Below are 20,796 nucleotides of genomic sequence, written 5' to 3'. Positions count from 1 at the left end.
CATCCATTATCCGCACCGCTTATCCCCAGTAGGGTCGCGGGGGTGCTGGAGCCCATCCCAGCTATCTCCGGGCAGTGGGCAGGGGACACCCTGACCTGGTTGCCTGTCAGTCTCGGGGCACACAGGGACAGACAATTCGCTCGCTCATTCACATTTAGGGACAATTTGAACAGGCCAATTAACCTGACATGCATGTTTTTGGAATGTGCGAGGAAATTGTTGTTTTTTGACTGATCAATCATCGCACAGATATGGTAGTGTACTACTATAAAACCTCGGGTATGATGTGTACCCAAACTTGTGAGTTATTTTTTTAGGTTAAAAAATGCGAGTGATACCGGAATAAAAATGGTAGTGATGCTCCTTTCTGCTAGTTCCTCAAGAAACCCAACCTCCTTTTGTCCCTACATGACTCCCCTAACTTTCGGCATGGCCAAACTGCCAATGGATCAGCAATTACACACAGGATATTTTGGCATATTGGTTGGGACCTCTCTCCTGCGATGGACCCGGTGGCCCACTGGTCCGGCGTCTATGCTGCCATGGCAGCCTGAGGCCTACTCCCCATACATCCCAGCTTGGGCTGTGTTGATCCTATTGTCTCTCTGCGTCACCACACGTCGCCCAGGCAAATAAAGGCCGTCTGGCTCCAAGCTTAAACATCGCAGCAAACTCAAAACCAACCATCAGAGCCGATTCATTCACATCTGCTCATTGGGGCGACAAGGACAGGGCTTTAGGTGGGAAAGAGGGCAGAAAAAAGTTCACATTTCCCCACTGGGCTCCAAGAGAACGGGACAGGACTCAACTTCGAGGGAGCCGCAGCTGTGGCAAGTTGCCCGTTTTATGACATTTAAAATGTATATATATTGTATATGAGGCACCATTGTACGTAAATAAAGTACGCTAATTCAAATTTCAAGATTAAATCTTGTTTTATAGATTTTTTGGGGTGATTTACATCTATAGCGCATTGATGTTTGTAATCAGATTTTGTGCTGTAAAAATAATTTACAAATCTACAATGCCGGTGAAAGATTTATTTGACTCAGATTTTGGATTAAATTTCAGTACCAAAGTGATACTGGTAGATAAAAGCTCAGTGCAGTACACTTGAAATCCGCTCTACCATCTTTCGATTTATGGATATTTCAATTGTTGTTCCCAGTCCAACCTTTATATGTTTTCTTACATTTGACATTTCATGTGTGCCCCCTGCACTTTCACCCCCTTACCCCTGCCCACTTTTCTGGCTACCCCACCTTCCTTGCCTTTCTGCACCTTTCGTGTGTCTGCCTACCCCAACCTTCAATCTGCAGTGCTACCGATCATGGGTGACTGGAGCTTTCTGGGAAATATTTTAGAGGAAGTCAACGAGCATTCTACGGTCATCGGCAGGGTGTGGCTCACGGTTCTCTTCATCTTCCGCATCCTCATTCTGGGCACGGCAGCAGAGTTTGTGTGGGGCGACGAGCAGTCCGACTATGTGTGCAACACGCAGCAACCTGGCTGTGAGAATGTGTGCTATGACGAGGCCTTCCCCATTTCCCACATCCGTCTGTGGGTCCTACAGATTATTTTTGTGTCCACACCGTCCCTGGTGTACGTGGGGCATGCCGTGCACCACGTGCACATGGAAGAGAAGCGAAAAGAACGTGAGGAAGCGGAACTTAGCCGTCAACAGGAGCTGAGCGAGGAAAGACTTCCGCTGGCGCCTGACCAGGGGAGTGTTCGAACCACCAAGGAAACCAGCACAAAAGGAAGCAAGAAGTTCCGACTAGAGGGCACCTTATTAAGGACCTACATCTGCCATATTATTTTCAAGACACTTTTTGAAGTGGGCTTCGTAGTGGGACAGTACTTCTTGTACGGCTTCCGCATTCTGCCGCTGTACAAATGCAGTCGCTGGCCCTGCCCTAATACTGTAGACTGTTTTGTGTCTCGGCCCACAGAGAAAACGGTCTTCATTATCTTCATGTTGGCCGTGGCTTGCGTCTCGCTCTTTCTCAACTTTGTGGAGATCAGCCACCTGGGCCTCAAAAAGATCCGCTTTGTTTTTCGCAAGCCATCCCCTGCCCCAATGCAGGGCGAAGGCTCGGGCAATTTGCCACAAGGAAAAAGCTTGCCCCCTTTGCCGGTTTCCTCGTTGCAGAGGGCCAAAGGTTACAGGCGACTGGATGAGGAGAAAGTTCCCCCTATAACACACCTCTACCCACTGGCTGACGTGGGCATGGAGGCTGGCAGAGGTGCCCCACCCTTCCACGGGCTGGAGGAGAAGCCTGAGGAGGAGCTGCCAATGCGGGACATCCCCAAAGTATATGACGAGAGTCTGCCTTCCTATGCCCAGACCACAGAGACTGGAGAGGTGGCACTGCAGCAGGTGGATATTAACAGAGAAGTGCCACCAGTGGGGGTTGAGGGTGGAGATCTGAGGGCTGCTAACGAGGTAGAGGAGGAGGGAGAATCAGCCACCAGGGAGGAAGAAAGAGCGCTGGCCCAGGCAGGAAAGAAGCTGTTGGATACGATAGAGGACAGTAGACCTCTCAGCCGGCTGAGCCAAGCAAGTAGTAAGGCCAGGTCGGATGACCTCACCGTATGAACATGTGAAGGCGAGAACATGCATGTACCACTGCCAGTTATTGAATGGCGTGTTATTGAAAAAAAAAGTCATTAGTTACAGTTACAAGTTACTTCATTTAAAAAGTAAGAGCGTTACCCCCCAGATTACTGACACCCAAAGCTAGGGAGTTACTCTGAAAATACCAGTTACCGTATATACTCACGTTGATGCCAAACTCCTAAAACTGCTTAAAAATGCCTCACAATATAGGAAATAGAAGAAAACATGTATGCCAAATGTTTCCAACATTTTTCAAGCTGAGAGATACTTCTTTGTTACTAATTAGCGCAAAGAGCACCCAGTTTGATATGCATTTCTAAAATAAGAACTTATCATGTTATTACCATGTTGTTATTATGCTATATGTTATTAGGTTTGTTATAGGAAGTAGAGTTAATTAAACCAGAGTAAACATCTTTAAAAAATATCTAAAAAAAACACAAAAACCCAGCACTAGTGTGCTATTTTCAGAACCAGTCCGCGGGCACCTCAGCTGTCGTTAGGTCGAACCCTAATGCCCAGAGGCACCATGTTGGAGACCCCTGGTGTACACAAACCTGTGGAGGTTTACTTTACTTGTCCAATCTCGAGAGCTTGGAAACAAACAATTAGCCGAGACACTCCATATCCATTTTGTCGTTTGTCTTCAAACCACTCGCATATTTCTTTCTCCATTTCTGGGTAATGTCCAGGACGTTTTTTTTTTCTCCAGGCCTGGTTTAATGCAAAAATAATTTTACAAATAGAAAGACCATAATTCAGCACTCTTTCACTGGAAATTCTGTGCTCAGGTTTGCCCTATTGATTTTGTTATCCCTCTATAAGACACGCCCCTTCCCTATGCGGTGGCTACCATTCTGTACTGGTAATACACAATCAAATATGCGCATATAAACTGACCTCCTAACTTCAGTATTTCATTTTAAAGTTGTAAATTCGGCTTGGATGCGAGTATATACGGTATAAAGAATATTAGTCGGGATAAATTACGTGTTTTCATGCTTGGGACGGCGCCACCTTAACTATTTTCAGTTGTATTTTGTAGGTAGATACAGTATAATCATCACGGCCTTGTTTAATTGTTGCATTCAGTGTGGAGTAGCTAGCAGAAAGAAGGTTATATGTTGAATCCTGAGCAAAGGAGAACACGCTGAAGCACAATAGACATTGTAAGACTTGTTTTTTTACTAATTAGTAGCGAAGTAACGCACCATGTTGTAAAGACAGTGGAGTTACAAAATGTTATCAAGTAATTGTGTTCCAGGAATGTGTTCATTTGTGACGCGATACTTCCAATACTGACTACTGCCCCCAAAAACCTCTTTTGGTAGCATAAACATGCACATTTACACACTTCTGGGGAGGCTAGTCAAAGTCCTTGAATTAAACCCATTTGTCAGCCAGATTTTTGATGTGTTACATTTAATCATGGGAAATTTCAATGCTGATGATGATAATAACGAAGAAACAAAGAAATCCCATATCGGCATTTTAAGAAATGTTTTACTATTTGATGCAAACCCTAGCCTCTAACCTTGTACAAACTAAAAGAAGCAGCCATTGAATGCACTGATATATGAAACATTTTAAACCTACAAATTGAGACGATAGCAACAAAATTGTCCATGCCAAATGTGAAGCCAATTGTCTGTTCTTGATATTGCAAAATTTCAAGGCAGGCATGTTTTTACTTGACAAATGAATCCTTATGTTACGTTTCTTTTTTTAGAAACATCTGTTTTTAACTGAAGTTTTCACATCATTTAAGAGTGTTTAGTATACTTGTGTGTCTGCCAATCAGTAACTTTGCTGTATTCAATATCCCATCTACAAGTGCCATATTGTGAGGTCATGCCACACAGACAAGTGCCTACTTTTACATTTTTATACAATGTGCGCAGCTCTTTGTCGCCGGCAAGTCACATTTTCGGGGTCGAGAGGAGAGCACTATTTTGCACATCCAGATGTTCCTACACTTTGCAAGTCTTTTCTTTCTTACACTTCAACGGCGTACCACTTTCCACAAGAATCCTCTCAAGTGCAAGCATCTTGTGTTCATATAGCAAGTTATAAGGGGAAACATTTGAAAGACCACATGTTTGAATGTCTTGTTCATGTCATGTCTAGATTCATGCGATAATTTTTGCGTAGGCCATGATGCGAATTTGGAAGAGTCAGGCTCATTTTGCACCATTAGTAAATGAACTATAGAGCCACCTCAGGCCAAATCCTATCTCTTTTTGCGCTGTACAAACAGGCACACGGGTGATAAAGATCTTGCCCCATCAGCACAAAGTATTGTTGGGAGATGGGACAATAAAAGAAGCTGGTTCCATCAATGAAAACAAGCATCCTTCAACTCATTTGTGAGGACAAGATTAATAGTTAATTTTGTATTGCCAAAGGAGAAAACAACAATAGACATTTTTGACACAAGTTTCAAAGAAAGGTGTAAATATATAATTTTAACGTCACGTCTCATATTGTAAATACTGTGCTGTTTTAGATACATCATTGTCTAGACTACCTACACATTTGATGAAACAATGTCACAAAATAGCGATGCTCCTGCAAAAAGGCTATTTGAGAAGCAAAAATATGTCATTCGCCAGCTAGTATTACGATGCAAACAGCAAATCAAGCCTTGAAATTGTACTTGTAAAATTCTTTTTATCCCTTGTGTATTTTTCGGAAGTATGTGAACTTAAATTAATATATTTTTTCTTTTTGATACAGCAACATGATGGAACCCAAAGAAATTTCTAATTTAGATTTTTGCATGCAAAATCGAAATGGATTGTAGATAAAAACAATGTATGGTTGCTCACACGCACGCACACACGCACACACACACACACATCTAGCAGGGTATAACTGGCAGCTTTGACCCTTTTTGTGAGCTGTCGAAAAAACAAACCAAAAAATATTTTTTAAAAATTGTCAAGATGTCCTTGTTTACACCCATAAAGTGCTGTGATTGCTGTTGTAAAACTGTGTATTTTTATTTAGTCTGTTATCTTAATTGTGATGTTTTTAAGAAGACATGATTAATATATATATTTATTTATATATAAATCATTTTTACTAACTTGTAGTCTTCACTTATTATGGTTGTGTAGTGGCAGTATCTTTTTAAACAAAATAAAGTCATGTGAACATTAAGTGTTGCTTTGTACTTAAGAGTCAACAAACACCATAAGACTTTGATGTACATCCTACAGTTCTATTAGTAATTCAACTTAATTTTAACAATATTAAGTTATCACTTAGACCGGTAGACACAATTAAACGTGGACTATATTCTACAATACTCATTTCCGCTGCCTCATTGTGTAAGTTGCTACTGCTACCAGCAGAGGTCTCTGCGAGTCAATATTTGAATATTTGGATGAACATTGGATGTACAATACACATGCTCAAATTGCCTGTGTCCTCCAGTATATTGAAACTTTAACATGCTTAACGCAGAGAAAAGTGTGGAAGCAATAAAAGCAGCTTTTTATGACCCCTAGTCAATAAAATAATTTTAATTAGATGTTGCTTTTTTACTGTCTGTGAGGCAGTTTTGTATCACACAGTAGTTAAATAAAGTAACTGTAAAGTAACAAGAGCATTGCGTTAGTCTGCTCATACCCCTTTTAAAGTGACAATTTTTTTTGCACTGACCTTATCATTAGAATTGTGTGGTTGATGGGCAGCAAATATGATGCACTTTGTATTGCGTCCAAATTCAACTTGGTCAATTTTCATCTCGCCCATAAACCTAATGAGGACAGGCAAAGATGGATCTTATTAGACATTTTACTGAATATTTGCAAAAGCAGTATCATAGACAACAAGAATATACTTATTTTGTGAAGATAATAATCATGAAGATTAAAGAGATGGCCATGTATAACATTTGTGGGACCCAATGGTGAATTGTCAATCTCTAGAGTTCGCCCAGGTAGCTTGACAACATTGGATATATTCAGCAGGGTTTGTACACCTTTTTCATGGCCAAATTTAAGAACTTTTTGATAACTTTCAAAGCCAATATTCCAATTTCTCCATTACCACTAAAAGAAGAAATCCGGTTTGTATCATGTATTTTGCAGAGCCTTTGATATATATTTGCAATTTACATAATTATGAGATTTTTTTTATCTTGCATGTTCATTCATTAAGATATACGTTTTTCAAATTTTGAGTAAATCGCAAATATATTTGTGGATCTAAACAATACGTGTCTAAATGTTTTGGGACATATCTCTCCCAATAAAGGTGTTGGGTTAAAAATGACGACAATATGTACCTTACATTTTCAGTTACAGTTCTTCCCATTACAATTTACCACTAGGAAACGCTTCCTTAAGCTTCTTGGGCCCGATGCGTAGGAGGTGATGATGCTCTATACGACAATGCCAAACAAATTAATGCCAGCTGCAGTTAATCACGATGGAAAAAAAAATGCAATTGCAAAGTGAAGCCACCAGAGAGCAGTGTTGGCGTCATTCTTAAGCAGACTTGTTGAGAAACATGGCAACAATTTAAAGCATTTGCAAGCAACTCAGCCAAAGTTAAAGAACATTTCAATCCTTGGAAACACAACTTTAAAATTCAAGCATATTCAAGGATTTCAAGCACCTGTACCAACTCTGAATTATGCTTCCCACAATTTACCCATGAGAACCTAAACAATGCACATACTAGGCAGCCTGGCAGAATGTCTGAATATATCTTACAGAATCTCCCTTGCAGCCTTTTGGGGTATTGTTTGCATGTTTTCCTCGAGCTTGCTTGAAAAAGTCCATTTGTTTTGCATGACTCAGTACGATGTTCGCTACACAATGACATTTTTAGCCTTCCAAGGATATTTATGAACATCAAATGTGCGTAGAAGGGGGGAAAAAACGGGATAATAAAAACAAATAAAAGTGGCCCTTAAGGCAGTTGCAAAGAGACATGACATCTGTTTATCACTTATATAATAAAAGCAAAAATGCAATTCTGAGGTAATGAGATCGAACCTCCTGTGTGGAGTTTGCATATTCTCCCCGTGCTTGCATGGGTTTTCTCCGGGCACTCTGGTTTCCTCCCACATTCCAAAAACATGCATGTCAGGTTAATTGGCCGGACCAAATTGTTCCTAGGTGTGAATGAGCGAGTGAATTGTCTGTCTCTGTGTGCCCTGCGACTGGCTGGCAACCAGTTCAGGGTGTCCCCTGCCCTCAGCCCGAAGCTAGCTGGGATGGGCTCCCGTGACCCTACTGAGGATAAGTGGTGCAGATAATGGATGGATGGATGTTCAGCAGGGCAGTCAAGGCAACACATATGGTGCTTGTCTTCTGGCTACAGCTTGCACAGCAGAAATAATACATTTGGGTTATTATAATATAAGGTCAAATATTAATCTATACAGGGCCGGAGTGGGCCCCTTTTTCAGCCAGGAAGTTTTATACCCATTTTAAGTAGGCTACTTAAAACGTCAAAATCCTCCCTACGCAAAACACTGGTCTCTGCAACTTTGTTGATGACAATGTCAGTGTCTTTAGACATGAGTATTTCCTTTTCAGTGAACATCATCATGAAGGCCTCCATAAGTTCCTGTATCAGTAAGCTTCTTAGCCTAGTTTTCACAGATTTTAAAGCAGAGACGCTCCGTTCACATGCAACCTGAGTACAGGAAAGGATCAGCAGGAACTTTATATGCCAGCCTAATGACATGGTAAGCATTTGTGAGTTTCTAATGTGAGAGGATCTGCTTTTTCTTCTTTTTCAGTTTTTGCTTTTTCCTTTTTTTGTTTGTTTTGTGCAAGCTTTTCTCTTTTTTCAAGCATTTTTCCTCTATTTCTTATTTTAATCCTGCTTTTTTCCTTATTCCTTATTTGCATTTATTAAAAAAATCATAACTTTTGATAAAACATTGCTTAGAGAGCCGCTTCTTTTTTGACATACTCACACATGGGCCGTATGGTCGACACGCCTATTCTAGATATTGGATTTTTTTCTTAAAGCTGCTCTATGTACGATTGTGTTCTAAATTGTAACCACAGCCCTTTTCTTTTTGAAAATTTAATACTCAATCATCTAATTAGCAGTCAAACACTTTATTTGGTGACAAATGTATTTCTTAGAGGCAACGGAACAATAGTTGAATTTAGGCTTGAATTTCCAGCTTACTGTCGGATCATAGCATAGGTAAACTAATGGGTGACAATGAACGCTTTGAAATGGCATGTAAGAGTTTTTTGCTTTCCCTTTTTACCCTTCTTTAACTCTGGCCTTTTTCACTGCATATTTTCACAGGTAAGCTGACAAAGCTAGCTCGCCAACTTTACATTGCTATTGAAGCAGATGTTTGTGGCAGTGGGTCCGCTCATTCCATAGCCAATATGAGTCACTCTGAATGCTTTTAAAGGGATAGTGTGAATTGTTTGAACATTGGATGTTGCTGTATTGTGTAGTGCAACCAAGAAAGAATGTTAAAAAGAACACGGAAGAATAAAAACTATGTAGACTGAAAGTGAGTTTTTTTTGCCCAGCCTTTTCAAAGCTTGGTTTTTGGGTACTCGTAACAGCAAGATGGGGGACAATGATGTCAGCTCCCTCTTTTTGGGGCTCATGATATGTAAAATTAATGCACATTTCTCAATCTGTGAGTAATTTTGAATAGGGCACGTTCATACGATAGATCATGTATTTTTTGCTATTAAAATAATTATTTCCTTTTCTTTATAATAGAGAATAATAGAGGAGCGCCTAATAATAAACACAGTCCCTTTAAGTACGTTTGAAAACTCACTGAAAAATATTATCCATTATCTGCAACGCTTATCCTTAGTAGGGTTGTGGAGGTCCTGGAGTCCATCTAAATTGTCTTTGGGCAGTGGGCAGTGGACACTCTGAACTGGTTGCCAGCCAGTCGCAGGGCACACAGAGACAGACAATTCACTCGCTCATTCACACCAAGGGACAATTTGGTCCGGTCAATTAACCTGACATGCATGTTTTTGGAATGTGGAAGGAAATCGGAGTGCCCGGAGGAAACTCACACAAGCACGGGGAGAACATGCAAACTCAGAACTGTGCCGCGGACCCACTAACCACTCAGCTACCGTGTCTCCCTGAAAAATATTAATTCTGTTAAAAAAAACTACTATTACTGCTGCAAAATTGATTCCTACTGTATATCATTGTCACTACTTGCACCAGCATGTAGAAATATACTAATCAGTAAGTAAAAGTAGCAAATTTGTTCATTTATTGAATACTCTAGCCATGTCAAGCAAAGCAGCCCATGGACTGCATCCGACTTGCCGTGAATTTCTGAGTATGTCGGAAAAAAAAGTCTGTAGCTTATTACTATGAAAAAATATGATTATTTTAATAAATACAAACTAAATACTTCTTCCCACTGCTAGATGTTACCAAAGGTACAAACGAGGTGACATCCAGTCAGGTTCCATGTTAAAAACAATATTGTAAAGTATTTCCTCAGCTTCAGTAAACACAGTTAAGTAGTTTGATTTAATCTTATGCCCGTTCACTGCATAGTTGAAAACGTTGTTTAGATATTTGAGGTATACCAAATGCAAAAAAAGCCCCTGAGTGAAAGTGAAGCTTGAAATGCATCCTTTCACAAAAAGCTTTTTTTTCTCAGGTTTTCTTCGGAAACAAGTATTTTCAAGAAACTTAGCTGTGTTCAACTGTTGTAAAACTTGTGAACACTAAAAACCAATGTTTTTTTTCCTAATGAATGAGGATGTTTCAAGCTTTTTTTTGATAGGTCCTATGCCTTTAGAGCACAAGAAAGTTTGATCACATTACCCCGATTTTAGCTAACCTGCATTGGCTCACTGTTAGGTTAAGATGTGATTGTAAAGTTCTCTTGGTAGTATACAAAATCATGGATGGACTTGCTCCCACATATCTTTCAGATTTAATTTCCCCCTATGTTCCGGTCCAGAGTCTTCGCTCTGAAAATGCTGGTCCACGAGTGATCCCAAGAGCCAAGAAGAGAACTGTAGGTTTGAGAGCCTTCTCCATTCGGGCCCCGGTGCTGTGGAATGCTCTTCCCCCCGAGATTTGATCTGCAACCTTCGTGGAAATGTTTAGATCTAAAGTTAAAACACACTTCTATTCTATAGCATGTGAATAACCTGTATGTTATGTTGACAATAACTGTGTATTTGCCCTCATTTAGGGTTTAGATCAGGGGATGGTGTCAGAATAGTCTGTGGTTTGCAATAATCTGTGGTCTGTGAAGCCCTTTGAGACTCTTGGTAATTAAGGGCTATACAAAAAAACATGACTTGACTTGACTCAGGACTTGACTGTAGGCCTTTAAAAATGGGTCAAAATGGCAAAAAAAATGAGGTAAAACGCAAATATATTCCACTGTATCTGGTTTAATTTGCACAATCCTTTTCTTTCAATAAATTTGAGAAATGGTCAATGTTTTACTTAATTTTGGTGGCGGCTTGCAATTAGGATGGGACGGTGGGCCCTCAAGTCAGACAAGTTGAGAACCACTGATAGCTAAGATAGCTCAAAATACAGGAAAAATGTCTCAGATTGGATTGGTTTGTACACTGAAAGAGACAAAAGTCAGATAGTGTTGGGCAATGAAACAATACATTATTTTCAATGGGTATGTGGATTTTAAACAAGATGGCCAAAAAAAATGGATGCGGGACTGGTGTTCTGCCATTTTTCCTCCTTGGGTGAATTTTCCTACCGGAGGCTGATTAGACCAGTGTGTTTCAACCAGTGTGCCGGGGCACACTAGTGTGCCGTGAGACCTTGTCTCGTGTGCCGCTGGAATCTGCTCAATTTTATCTTTTCAAAAAATCAGGCCATTATTCAATATATTTTTGCTTTCTTCAGACGAGGAACTGTAATAGTCATCCATATCACTAGGTGGCAGTAGATTTTTATATACTTTTTATATACTAATTATCTGCTCATGAGGTAGCAAACTACATTTAATAACTTAATTCGTTTAACAAAGCGGTTTAAGATTGCACTGTGAAAAATAACAACATAAATAAAGAACATCATTCCTTTTTGGTTTAAGCATTATTTATTCTTTTTATATACTAATTATCTGCTTATGAGGCAGTCTATCTGTCTATCTATCTATCTACCTTGGTCATATCCCTCAAGAGGGGTGACCGACAGCAAGACAAACACATACAATAACAAAGAAAATAAAAGGGAAAAAAATAGCAAAAAACACACAAATTTTTCGGGACCATGGCCAACCCAAATGCCCAAACACCCAAACAAGTTAGGCACCTTGACACCTAAATTGGTCATGCTTTCGTCCCTCCAGATAAACCTGGACACAAGAAAGCGGTAATGTCACTCGGGTCAGGGTGGCACAACAGACTCTTTTGTTCAACAGCAGGGCCCGACAGCTTTCACTGGTTTACCCCTGCCGCGTCATACAGGTACCCTGCCCATCCCTTAGAACGTGCCCAAACATCCCACTATCCTTTTACAACACCTCTCCACTCATTCCTATCACCAACAAGGTATGAGGTGGTACAGTGAAATATTTGATAACTTCATTTTCAAACATTTTCGACAGACGGTGTGCGTCGGAACTCTTTTATAAATCAAAGTGTGCCTTAGTACAAAAAGGGCCATATAATATTTTCATTATTCGCGTGTATTTCATATACCGTAAATTCCGGACTATAAGCCGCTACTTTTTCCCCAAACGTTCAACCCTGCGGCTTATTCAGTGATGCAGCCAATTTATGTAATTTTTCTAAAAGCCGCCAGCAGCGCTTGAGTACAAAAGGTAAGATTTAGACCGGTGGAATATATGCGCCGAGGAAGACTGCAACTTCTTGGCTTGTGCATAAATTAAATTAGCGTAAACATACCCTCATCATGCAAAATGCAAAAAGAAAGGCACATGACGCAGCTTTCAAGCTAAAACCAATCGAGCAGTCCGATAAAGAAGGAGCGAGCGTGTTGCTAGCGTGTTTTGGAATAAGGGAGCGTGGGACGACGTCTACAGGTATATGACAAAGTTTCTTTCCGACACTGAGGAAGACAACTTTGATGGCTTCAGTTCTAAGGAGGAAGATGAGGACGGTTTACCGTGATTTTTACAAGTACGGTATGTTTTTTTAACAGACCTGTTTACTGTGTTGCGAGCATGTTGCTACCATTAACTGCCCTGTCACAGGCACCGTTTGGGAGGAAAGTTATATTATTATTATTAAAGCTTAGAAAGCTCTCTCGGTGTACCATCTTTCTTTGTAAATATGTGTAACCATGTATAATATGTATTTGCAACTGTATATTTTTGTAATGTATTCCTTTCAGACACTTATTCTGATATGTTTTGCAAGGGCGAATAAAAAAGAAGGGTGCGAAACAAACGCGGGGTGACGGGAAGTGGGGACCGGTAAAGGTGAGTGTTTGTGGACGCAGCGACAATAGTGGATATATATTTTTCCCACCCTTACCTTTGGAAATATACACTTTTTTCCTTGGATTACTTTCAACGGGACCTGGACTCTGCAGCTCTGCATCAAACCTTAAGTACCGGTATCATTTTCCGTTCATTTTGCCTGCTGTGATTTTTGGATTGTGTAATTTTATGAAGGACATTCAGTTTCAATCGCGGGACTTAAAGTCGGATTTGGGTTAATTTTGTGTTTGTGTTACATTTTTTTAATGTGGGCATATGCGGCTTGCATACAGGTGCGGCTTGTGTAAGTACAAAATCGGTTTTCCTCTTAAAATGTGGTGGGTGCGGCTTATAATCAGGTGCGCTATATAGTCCGGAATTTACGGTAATGTATCTTCAATAACATATATTTAACAATCTCACCTAGTCGCAAGGAAGGGTAGAACACTGGCGGCATCTTTCCAAAGAAATAAATTTTACAAGCCACTAAAATGGCTCTTTTTTGCCTCCTATACAACGCCAGTTCATATCGGTAATGAGTAAAATACTTATTTTACTAACTTTTTAATAAGAACATGTCAAATGGATAAAAATAGATCTTACACGGCCAGTTCACATATACAGTAGCTTAGTTCATACATAAGTTAAACTTTAGAATCATTGACTTTCCTTGGCTTGCACACACCTTATTTATTAATATTTTACCCAGTAAGAAAATATGGCAGAACACCAGTTTGTGAGGAATACCTCCTCCTCTTCGTGGTACTCCTCGTATTCCTCCTCCACCTCCTCCGTTAGGGGGAAATACCCCGACATTTCCATTGGCTCTTTAGCCGGGAGAGGAGGAGAAAGACCGGACGACGTGGTCGAATTCCTCCAAGACGCTCAAATTTCGCCCGAGCTGCCGTATTGCTTGTTTGACGACCGACGAACATCTCCTCGCTCCATTTCTCTCTCCTTTGCCGGACCCTAGCAAGTTTTGGGTAAAGCGGTAAGGACATAAAGAATACACGTGTCCAAACTCGGTTTTATATTACTTTTTTAAAATCAGGCTAACAAGAAAAATGGAAGCCCGTTCACATCTCACTTTTTTTCTGCCCCATGACCAGATGTTACGCGGTGTTGCTGTGTTCCTTCTGCTCGCTCTGGCTTTCTCTCGTGCAGAGGTAAGTTTGGATTGTTAAAAACATCGAGATTTTTCGATTGAATAGAAATAATGTGTTTATTGTCATTGATCACATCGTAGTGTATATTAGTGACATCTACACAAGATGTGCCACACCAGGATAAACATTTAATAAAAGACTTAAAAGGACAGTGGGAAATAATTAGCCACTCCTATCGGTAAAAAAAAAACAATTTGTTAAAAGATTTACAGTATAGATTTAAAAAAAATCTCATTTAATGCCAGTTGTTATTCTCAGCCAAGTTTTACCATTTTGACTATTTTTTGAAGGTTTTTAGAAAACCTTTCATTAGAAATAAGTACAGTGGAACCTCGGTTCTCGACCATAATCCTTTCCAGAACCCTGTTCGAAAACAGATTTGTTCGATCACCAAAAATCGTTTTTCCCATTAAAAGTAATGTAAAATCGTTTTAATCTGTTCCAACACCCTGAATGTTTACCATGAACGTAAACATGAAGCTAACCCAGGCTAATCGTACGTTCGCGTTAGCGTAATCTTCCGTACGTAAGATCACGCTAACATGAACGTGTAAAAATTAAAAAATCAGGTCGTTTATACGTCATTAAGCACCCGGGTCTCCACAAAAAGTGGTGAGCGGTTAAAGGATAAAGAAAATAATTATGAATAGGATTTATTACCTTTGTGGTGCTCAGCAGAAGCCATGCTGTATGTATAGCAAGATCGGAAACTTTCACACCTTCTTCATATTTTGCTGTTATTTCTTTCTTAAATGCAATAGTTGTACGCACTACCCTTCTTTTTTCACCTGTAGCAACTTTGCTGCTTGCACCGACCTTCTTCGGAGGCATAATTAGGGGCTAAAACACTCCGTTCACCGATATTAAAAGCAAAAGTGAAAAGAAGTGCGCGCGCACGTCTTAACAGTTCTTCACGTGGGGAGGGGGCAATCTACAGGATCTACACCCGTACGCCGCTCAGCATCGCACCCTAGCGTACCGGCGTTCGAACTCCGATTTTCTGAACGAAAAGCGAAGCAAGAATTTCTCTAAATTTTTGGTCGAGAACCGATTTGTTCGAACTGAGAGGCGTTCGAAAACAGAGGTTCCACTGTATGTTTGTAGCTTTTACCATTGTTTGCTAAAGTCAAGTCAAAGTCATATTTATTTGTATAGCCCTTAATCACAAATAGTCTTAAAGGGCTGCAAAGGTTAAAAGTTACGCCGACACGGCTCTTTGGTGGCCTCGCTTTGTTTTTGTATTTCTTTCTCTCTCGTGATTAACGGCAGGTGACATTAGTATTGTATATACCCACGAAGCGTCATCGCTCCCTACAGGTCGTGCTCATGGGGAAAGGTGTATTTCATAACTAAACAGAGCACTATGAAATGTGTATTAGTGCAAGGATTTTCGGCCATCTTGTTGCTACGGTTACCTGAAAAAACAACAACCTTGCAAAAGGCTAGGCAAAACAGAAGGAGAATAATGCAGTTTGTTCATTTTGATTTTCTGTAGTTTGTATTCTTCCTTGTGCTTATTAAAATACATTTTTGGTTGCATGACATGATACAGCAACATCTAGTTGTCCAATAATGTTCACTCTCCATTTAAATCAGGGTTTGGGAACCTTTTACAACCAAAGACCCATAAAAGCAAAACATTTAGAGAGCCACACCATATATTTCAAGACAAAATTCAATAAAAACCGCCAAACCAGCTCTCAAGACAAAAACTGATTCTCCAGCGCATATGACTTTTGATGAACTTTTGAATTAATAATGCCAGACTACAAATATACTGTACCACTTTAAACTTGACCACTTCCGCAGTTACTTGAGTTTGTTGAGGCTAAATTTGACCACCATTTTTTTTCATAAAGAAATGGTTTCTAAACAATGTTCAAGCAGAGTTATTTTGTAAAAATGACACAAAATACTGCAAACCAAAAGTTGACAGATGTTTTTCCCCTTCAGTGCAACGGGCGCGTTCAAGAGAGGGCAGAGCATGCACTGCATGCATAGCTCCGCCCATCCCTACCGCTCACCCAATCAAATTGCTCAGGGCTCCTTGCTTTCGTTTTGGTTTGTTTAAAGTTTGTACAATGGGTTTTCATCATAAAGTATCTCAACAGTGAACATACATTGTTTAATGAGATTCCATATAAATGATTATTTTGCTACAAATAGCCAAAACTGGTTCTTCTGGTGTGACACCTTGACTATAAGCTGTAGTTAAAACTCTGTCCTCCATATACTGGACCAAACTACTTAACGCCACAGTATTGCCCCGACTTCGCACGTCCCAAAGCAGCTCCACGTGTAAATTAAATCGTCTTTTCCAAGTAATTACGTTTTTTTTAACACCTGGTGGTGCTTGATAATGCACACTGTCCTGTAGGGGACTGGTGGCATCTGCCAGGTCAAAGAAGTTGTGGCTAGAGTGAGGAGAGTCCTTAATAATGTTCTTGGCTCTGCTGTAGTTGCAAGATGTCTCCCAGACCTGGCAGAAAGCAGCCGATGATTTTCTGGGCTGTGTTGATGACTCTCTGTAAGGTCTTCCTGTCTGCTGCCGTGCAGTTAGCATACCACATTGTGATGCTGCATGCCAGTATGCTGTCCACCCACTGTCCCAGATTGTTTTTTATAAACACGCAACCTGGCTGAAAACCAATTCCTAAACATTAAAAGCTATCGAATCCATTAAGCTTTTTAATGCTGCAATATTAGTAATCATCATTACAGTGACATGGCTTTCCAAAATACCACTAAAATGCTCACTGAGTTTGAAACTAATAATCAATTTCTGTTCAAATCCGTGATAGAAAAGTATGATAGATTCTTATCTAAAGTCTCTCAGGTCTGGAAAGAGTGAATCACATGATTGACAAGCAAATGTGAAAAGAAAAAAAGGGAGGTCATTGTGTACATTTAATCAGCACTGCTCCAACACCTCCGCTTTGCACTTCTGTTAGGGATGCATTGAGTCCAGGAATGCTGGGCTGTCTGACAGCTGCTATAATAGTCCAAAGAGAGTTTTGGGTGGTCACTAGTCATGGCGTTTGTTTATTTGTTTGTGGTCTGAGTTAGCTCAGGAGAAATATATAGGTATCCCACTGCTAATTAAAAAAAAAAGTCTTGTTGTAATGCAATGACACTCAACAAAGTAGTAGAACAATAATGACATCTGTGGTGTGTTGCTTAGGAAATTGGTCAGCAGACCCACAGATGGCATTTCATGGGCCTAGTCGTTGAACAGCTGGCTTTATGTTTATTCCCTGTTTACCAAGAGTCTCTGTCACTGAAGATAAGCAAACTCCTTTTGGTTTCGATGAAGTTGTGTTAGGTAATTACAATAAAGATACAAAAAGACTTAAATGTCAGGAAGCTGGGCCTTCACTAACAAAAAAAGCAGATCTTGCACTTAAGATTTGAATGCAATGGTACCAAATTACCAAATTCCCTCATAATGTTGAAAATTATTTTGTCATTCGACTTCTGTATCCATGATCAGATTCAATTTGCACTTTTTAGTAGTTGTTGAAAAGTGCTTCACGTACAAATATTAGCTGGAGTGACAGAAATTTGAGTTTCTGTTTGTTGTGCAACGAGCTTTTCAACAGCAGTGTAAGAATACGGGATTTGTCTATGGATCATGAGTTCATGCAATAATAACAAGACCTCTACAGAGGTCAAACAATAACTGAAGATCATACTCTTATTTCAATGGCAAGGATAGGATTGCAGAGCTGTTCAAATAAAAAGCGGACAAATAAGGAAAAAAGAATATGTTGGGCATTGATTGTAGTACCCATGGAATAATGTGCAGACTGTTTAAAAAACATAAGTTTATGTTTTCAACAATGTCATCTACATTGAAACTCCTGCATATTTCTGATTTGTGATTTCCATCACGGATAAAAAAAAATGCATATCTTAAATTGACTAAAGAAGTATTTGATGTAGTATTGTATATAAATCCAGCTATCTGAAAACAAGAAATATAAGAACTTGACGTAAGCACAGCACTACTGGTCGGATCGTGAGCATTTTGAATTGGAAGCTTGAGGACGAGATCCTCACTGCAACCTCACACAATGACATTGAGGAGTTGTTTATGTAACTGGATTAAGAACGTTAAAGGCGTGGGTGACAGAAATGCACATCACAAATTGGCTGCCAGCTGTCAATTGAAGGCAAACAAGATATCCATCGTCAGCTATGGAATCAAAGTTCCCTAAATGAAAAAAAATTGTAATGTGTACCACCATTTCCTGATGCCCTTGTTATTCAACCAAAAATATTACCTCCTTGGCAGATGTTATAAAGGTACCACTAAGCAAATTATTTATAACCACAACTTCTTGGGGGGTAAACGCTTGTATTCCCTCCCCCGTTGACCTTTTTTTGCTTACTGAACTTTTTTTCTGCCTATCCTGAAGAATGAACCATTGTACGCATGCATGCGTTATTCGATTTCTGCTGGTGATCTACAAAGAATGGCTTTCTCCAGCCGACGTTTGTCCAATGAAGCCGTTAGCTACTTAACGGGGGTGGCATCTGTTCTCCAATGGTAATTACACTGACAATATATGGCTGGTTGTCTGGCAATGGAAAGGGTTTGAGCTAGCATACCGTCTGAACAAGGGTTAAAAAGGACAAAAGAAGAATGACTACCTTAATTTTGCCAGAGGACTGGAGCTACGTTTGGTGTACAGTACTGTGTTTAGTTACACTCCGAACATGCAATACGCACATTTTTGTGAACTCATCATTTTGCATTCTTAGTGGACTTTGTGACTTCTGCTGCCATTGACGATGTACGCTAACTTTTTACACTGTTTGGTTCTCTTTGAGAAAGTTACCAGCACAGAATAGAGGACCAAAAGATTTATTAACATTTCCATCATGCTTGTATTTGTTTTACTCTTAAGAATGCCCGTACTTTGAGTTTAGGCCAGGGGTCAGCAACCTTTTTAGTGTGGAGTGCCACTTTCAAATGTCCTTGTAAATCAGTGTGCCATACCAAGATCAATGACTCGCACAACATTTTTTTAATATCCAACAGAGCTGTAATTTTACACCAGTCCAAATATACAACATGGATATACATTTTAATCGTATAACTCAGTGTTTTTCAACCCTTTTAGAACCAAGGTACACTTTTATTTATAAAAAAGTTCCGAAGCACACCGTCGGTCGAAAATGTTTGAAAATGAAGTTATGTCAAATATTTCACTATACTACCTCATAAGCAGATAATTAGTTTATGAAAGGAAGAAAATAATACTTAAAATAAAAAAGAATTATGTGCTTTATGTTTTTATTTTTTACAGTGCAATCTCAAACCGCTTTGTTTAACAAATGAAGTTATTAAATGTACTGTGCTACCTCAAGAGCAGTTAATTAGTACATAAAAAGTATATAAAAATCTACTGCCACCTACTGATATGGATGACTATTACAGTTCCTCGTCTGAAGATTGCAAAAATACTGAATAATGGCCTGATTTTTTGGGAAAGATAAAATTGGGCAAATTCCAGCGGCACACTAGACAAGGTCTCACGGCACACTAGTGTGCCCCAGCACACTGGTTGAAAAACACTGGTAAAACTGACCAATTTATCTTCCACTATTTTTGTTCATCAATCAACTAAAAAAGGAATGTGGAAAGGCCTGTAGCCATCCATGACTTCAACTTTTTGCCACAAGAATTAACCAGAATCAACCATTCTTCATCAACAATGAACTACAATCAAAAAACAAGTATTATGGACAGCTACCATCCCATTCATCAATGATATCAAAATTTGAAATAACAGCAGCAAAGCAGAAGGCACGTGCGCGCACCCGTCCACACACACGCATACATGCACACACACGCTTCTTAAAAATATTAGCCATCAGTAAATGGTCTTCTGTGCTTTGCTATGGAGTGAAAAATGTGATAGCTTGTGTTTTTAGCAGTGACAAAAGGTTTTCAGGGTCTGTGTTTGTTTGCTGCGCATTTTAATGTCTCCGCCTTGAATTCATGTTCATGTTTCGTCTCGTAATGACGTTTAACACTTGCCGTGCGTGGTACAACGCTCTCGAGGCATAATGCAGAAAACAGCACGGTCATTTTTGGCACAAAGCCTCATTCGTCTGTCCACACTGGCTGGAGAGAAGGAGATGTTTTTGCTCAAGGAGACGTCATGATTCGTTCATTTATCGCGTGCGTGTTTCGTTGGCTGCGTTAAAACACGGAGCTCTCCTCTGCGAGGTACAGCGCAGACACGCACTCACACACAAAACAGAAGAAGGGGGGCGTGACCGAAAACACTGCGCTCAACTGAAAATGTCTAAATTTCAGGTTAAAAAGCGCTTTTAAAAAACATTATTATTTGTATTATTTTGCCGTACCCTCGCGTGCCATTGCTGGTACGCATGTCATTGGTTGCCGACCCCTGGTTTAAGCCATGTAGTTCATGCTAGTAAGTAGTAGTAGTTTATCAATTCCCATTTATAGACAAGGTAATAATATGATACAAAACCTGAATACAACCTCAAATTATATTAAAAAAAAAGTAGTATAATGGGGCCTGGGACAATTAGCATGTTTTACTGTTAAGATGCTTTGAGGG

General features: G+C 39.8%; 2 protein-coding genes across 2 annotated transcripts in view; both read left to right on the top strand.

The window, feature by feature from the left end:
• The first annotated feature begins 1,327 nt into the window (after positions 1 to 1,327).
• Positions 1,328 to 5,588, top strand: LOC148353127 (gap junction alpha-8 protein-like). Its single transcript, XM_088352324.1, has one exon. The coding sequence runs from the start codon at positions 1,331 to 1,333 to the stop codon at positions 2,597 to 2,599; it is 1,269 nt and encodes a 422-aa protein (XP_088208450.1). The 5' UTR covers positions 1,328 to 1,330; the 3' UTR covers positions 2,600 to 5,588.
• Positions 5,589 to 13,874: 8,286 nt separating this feature from the next.
• The window catches only part of LOC148353126 (follistatin-related protein 1-like), a 41,408-nt gene continuing 34,486 nt past the window's right edge, over positions 13,875 to 20,796 (top strand). The window contains exons 1-2 of the mRNA XM_088352264.1: positions 13,875 to 14,022; positions 14,141 to 14,197. Coding sequence (XP_088208390.1) covers positions 14,141 to 14,197 — 57 coding nt within the window. The 5' untranslated portion in view covers positions 13,875 to 14,022. The remainder of the gene's footprint in view (positions 14,023 to 14,140; positions 14,198 to 20,796) is intronic.

This window comes from Urocampus carinirostris, chromosome 14 (assembly GCF_059441175.1).
Source record: "Urocampus carinirostris isolate Australia breed hairy pipefish chromosome 14, RoL_Ucar_1.0, whole genome shotgun sequence".
NCBI lineage: Eukaryota > Metazoa > Chordata > Actinopteri > Syngnathiformes > Syngnathidae > Urocampus > Urocampus carinirostris.
The sequence above is the reverse complement of the archived record's forward strand: the minus strand, read 5'-3'. Positions and strand labels throughout refer to the sequence as shown.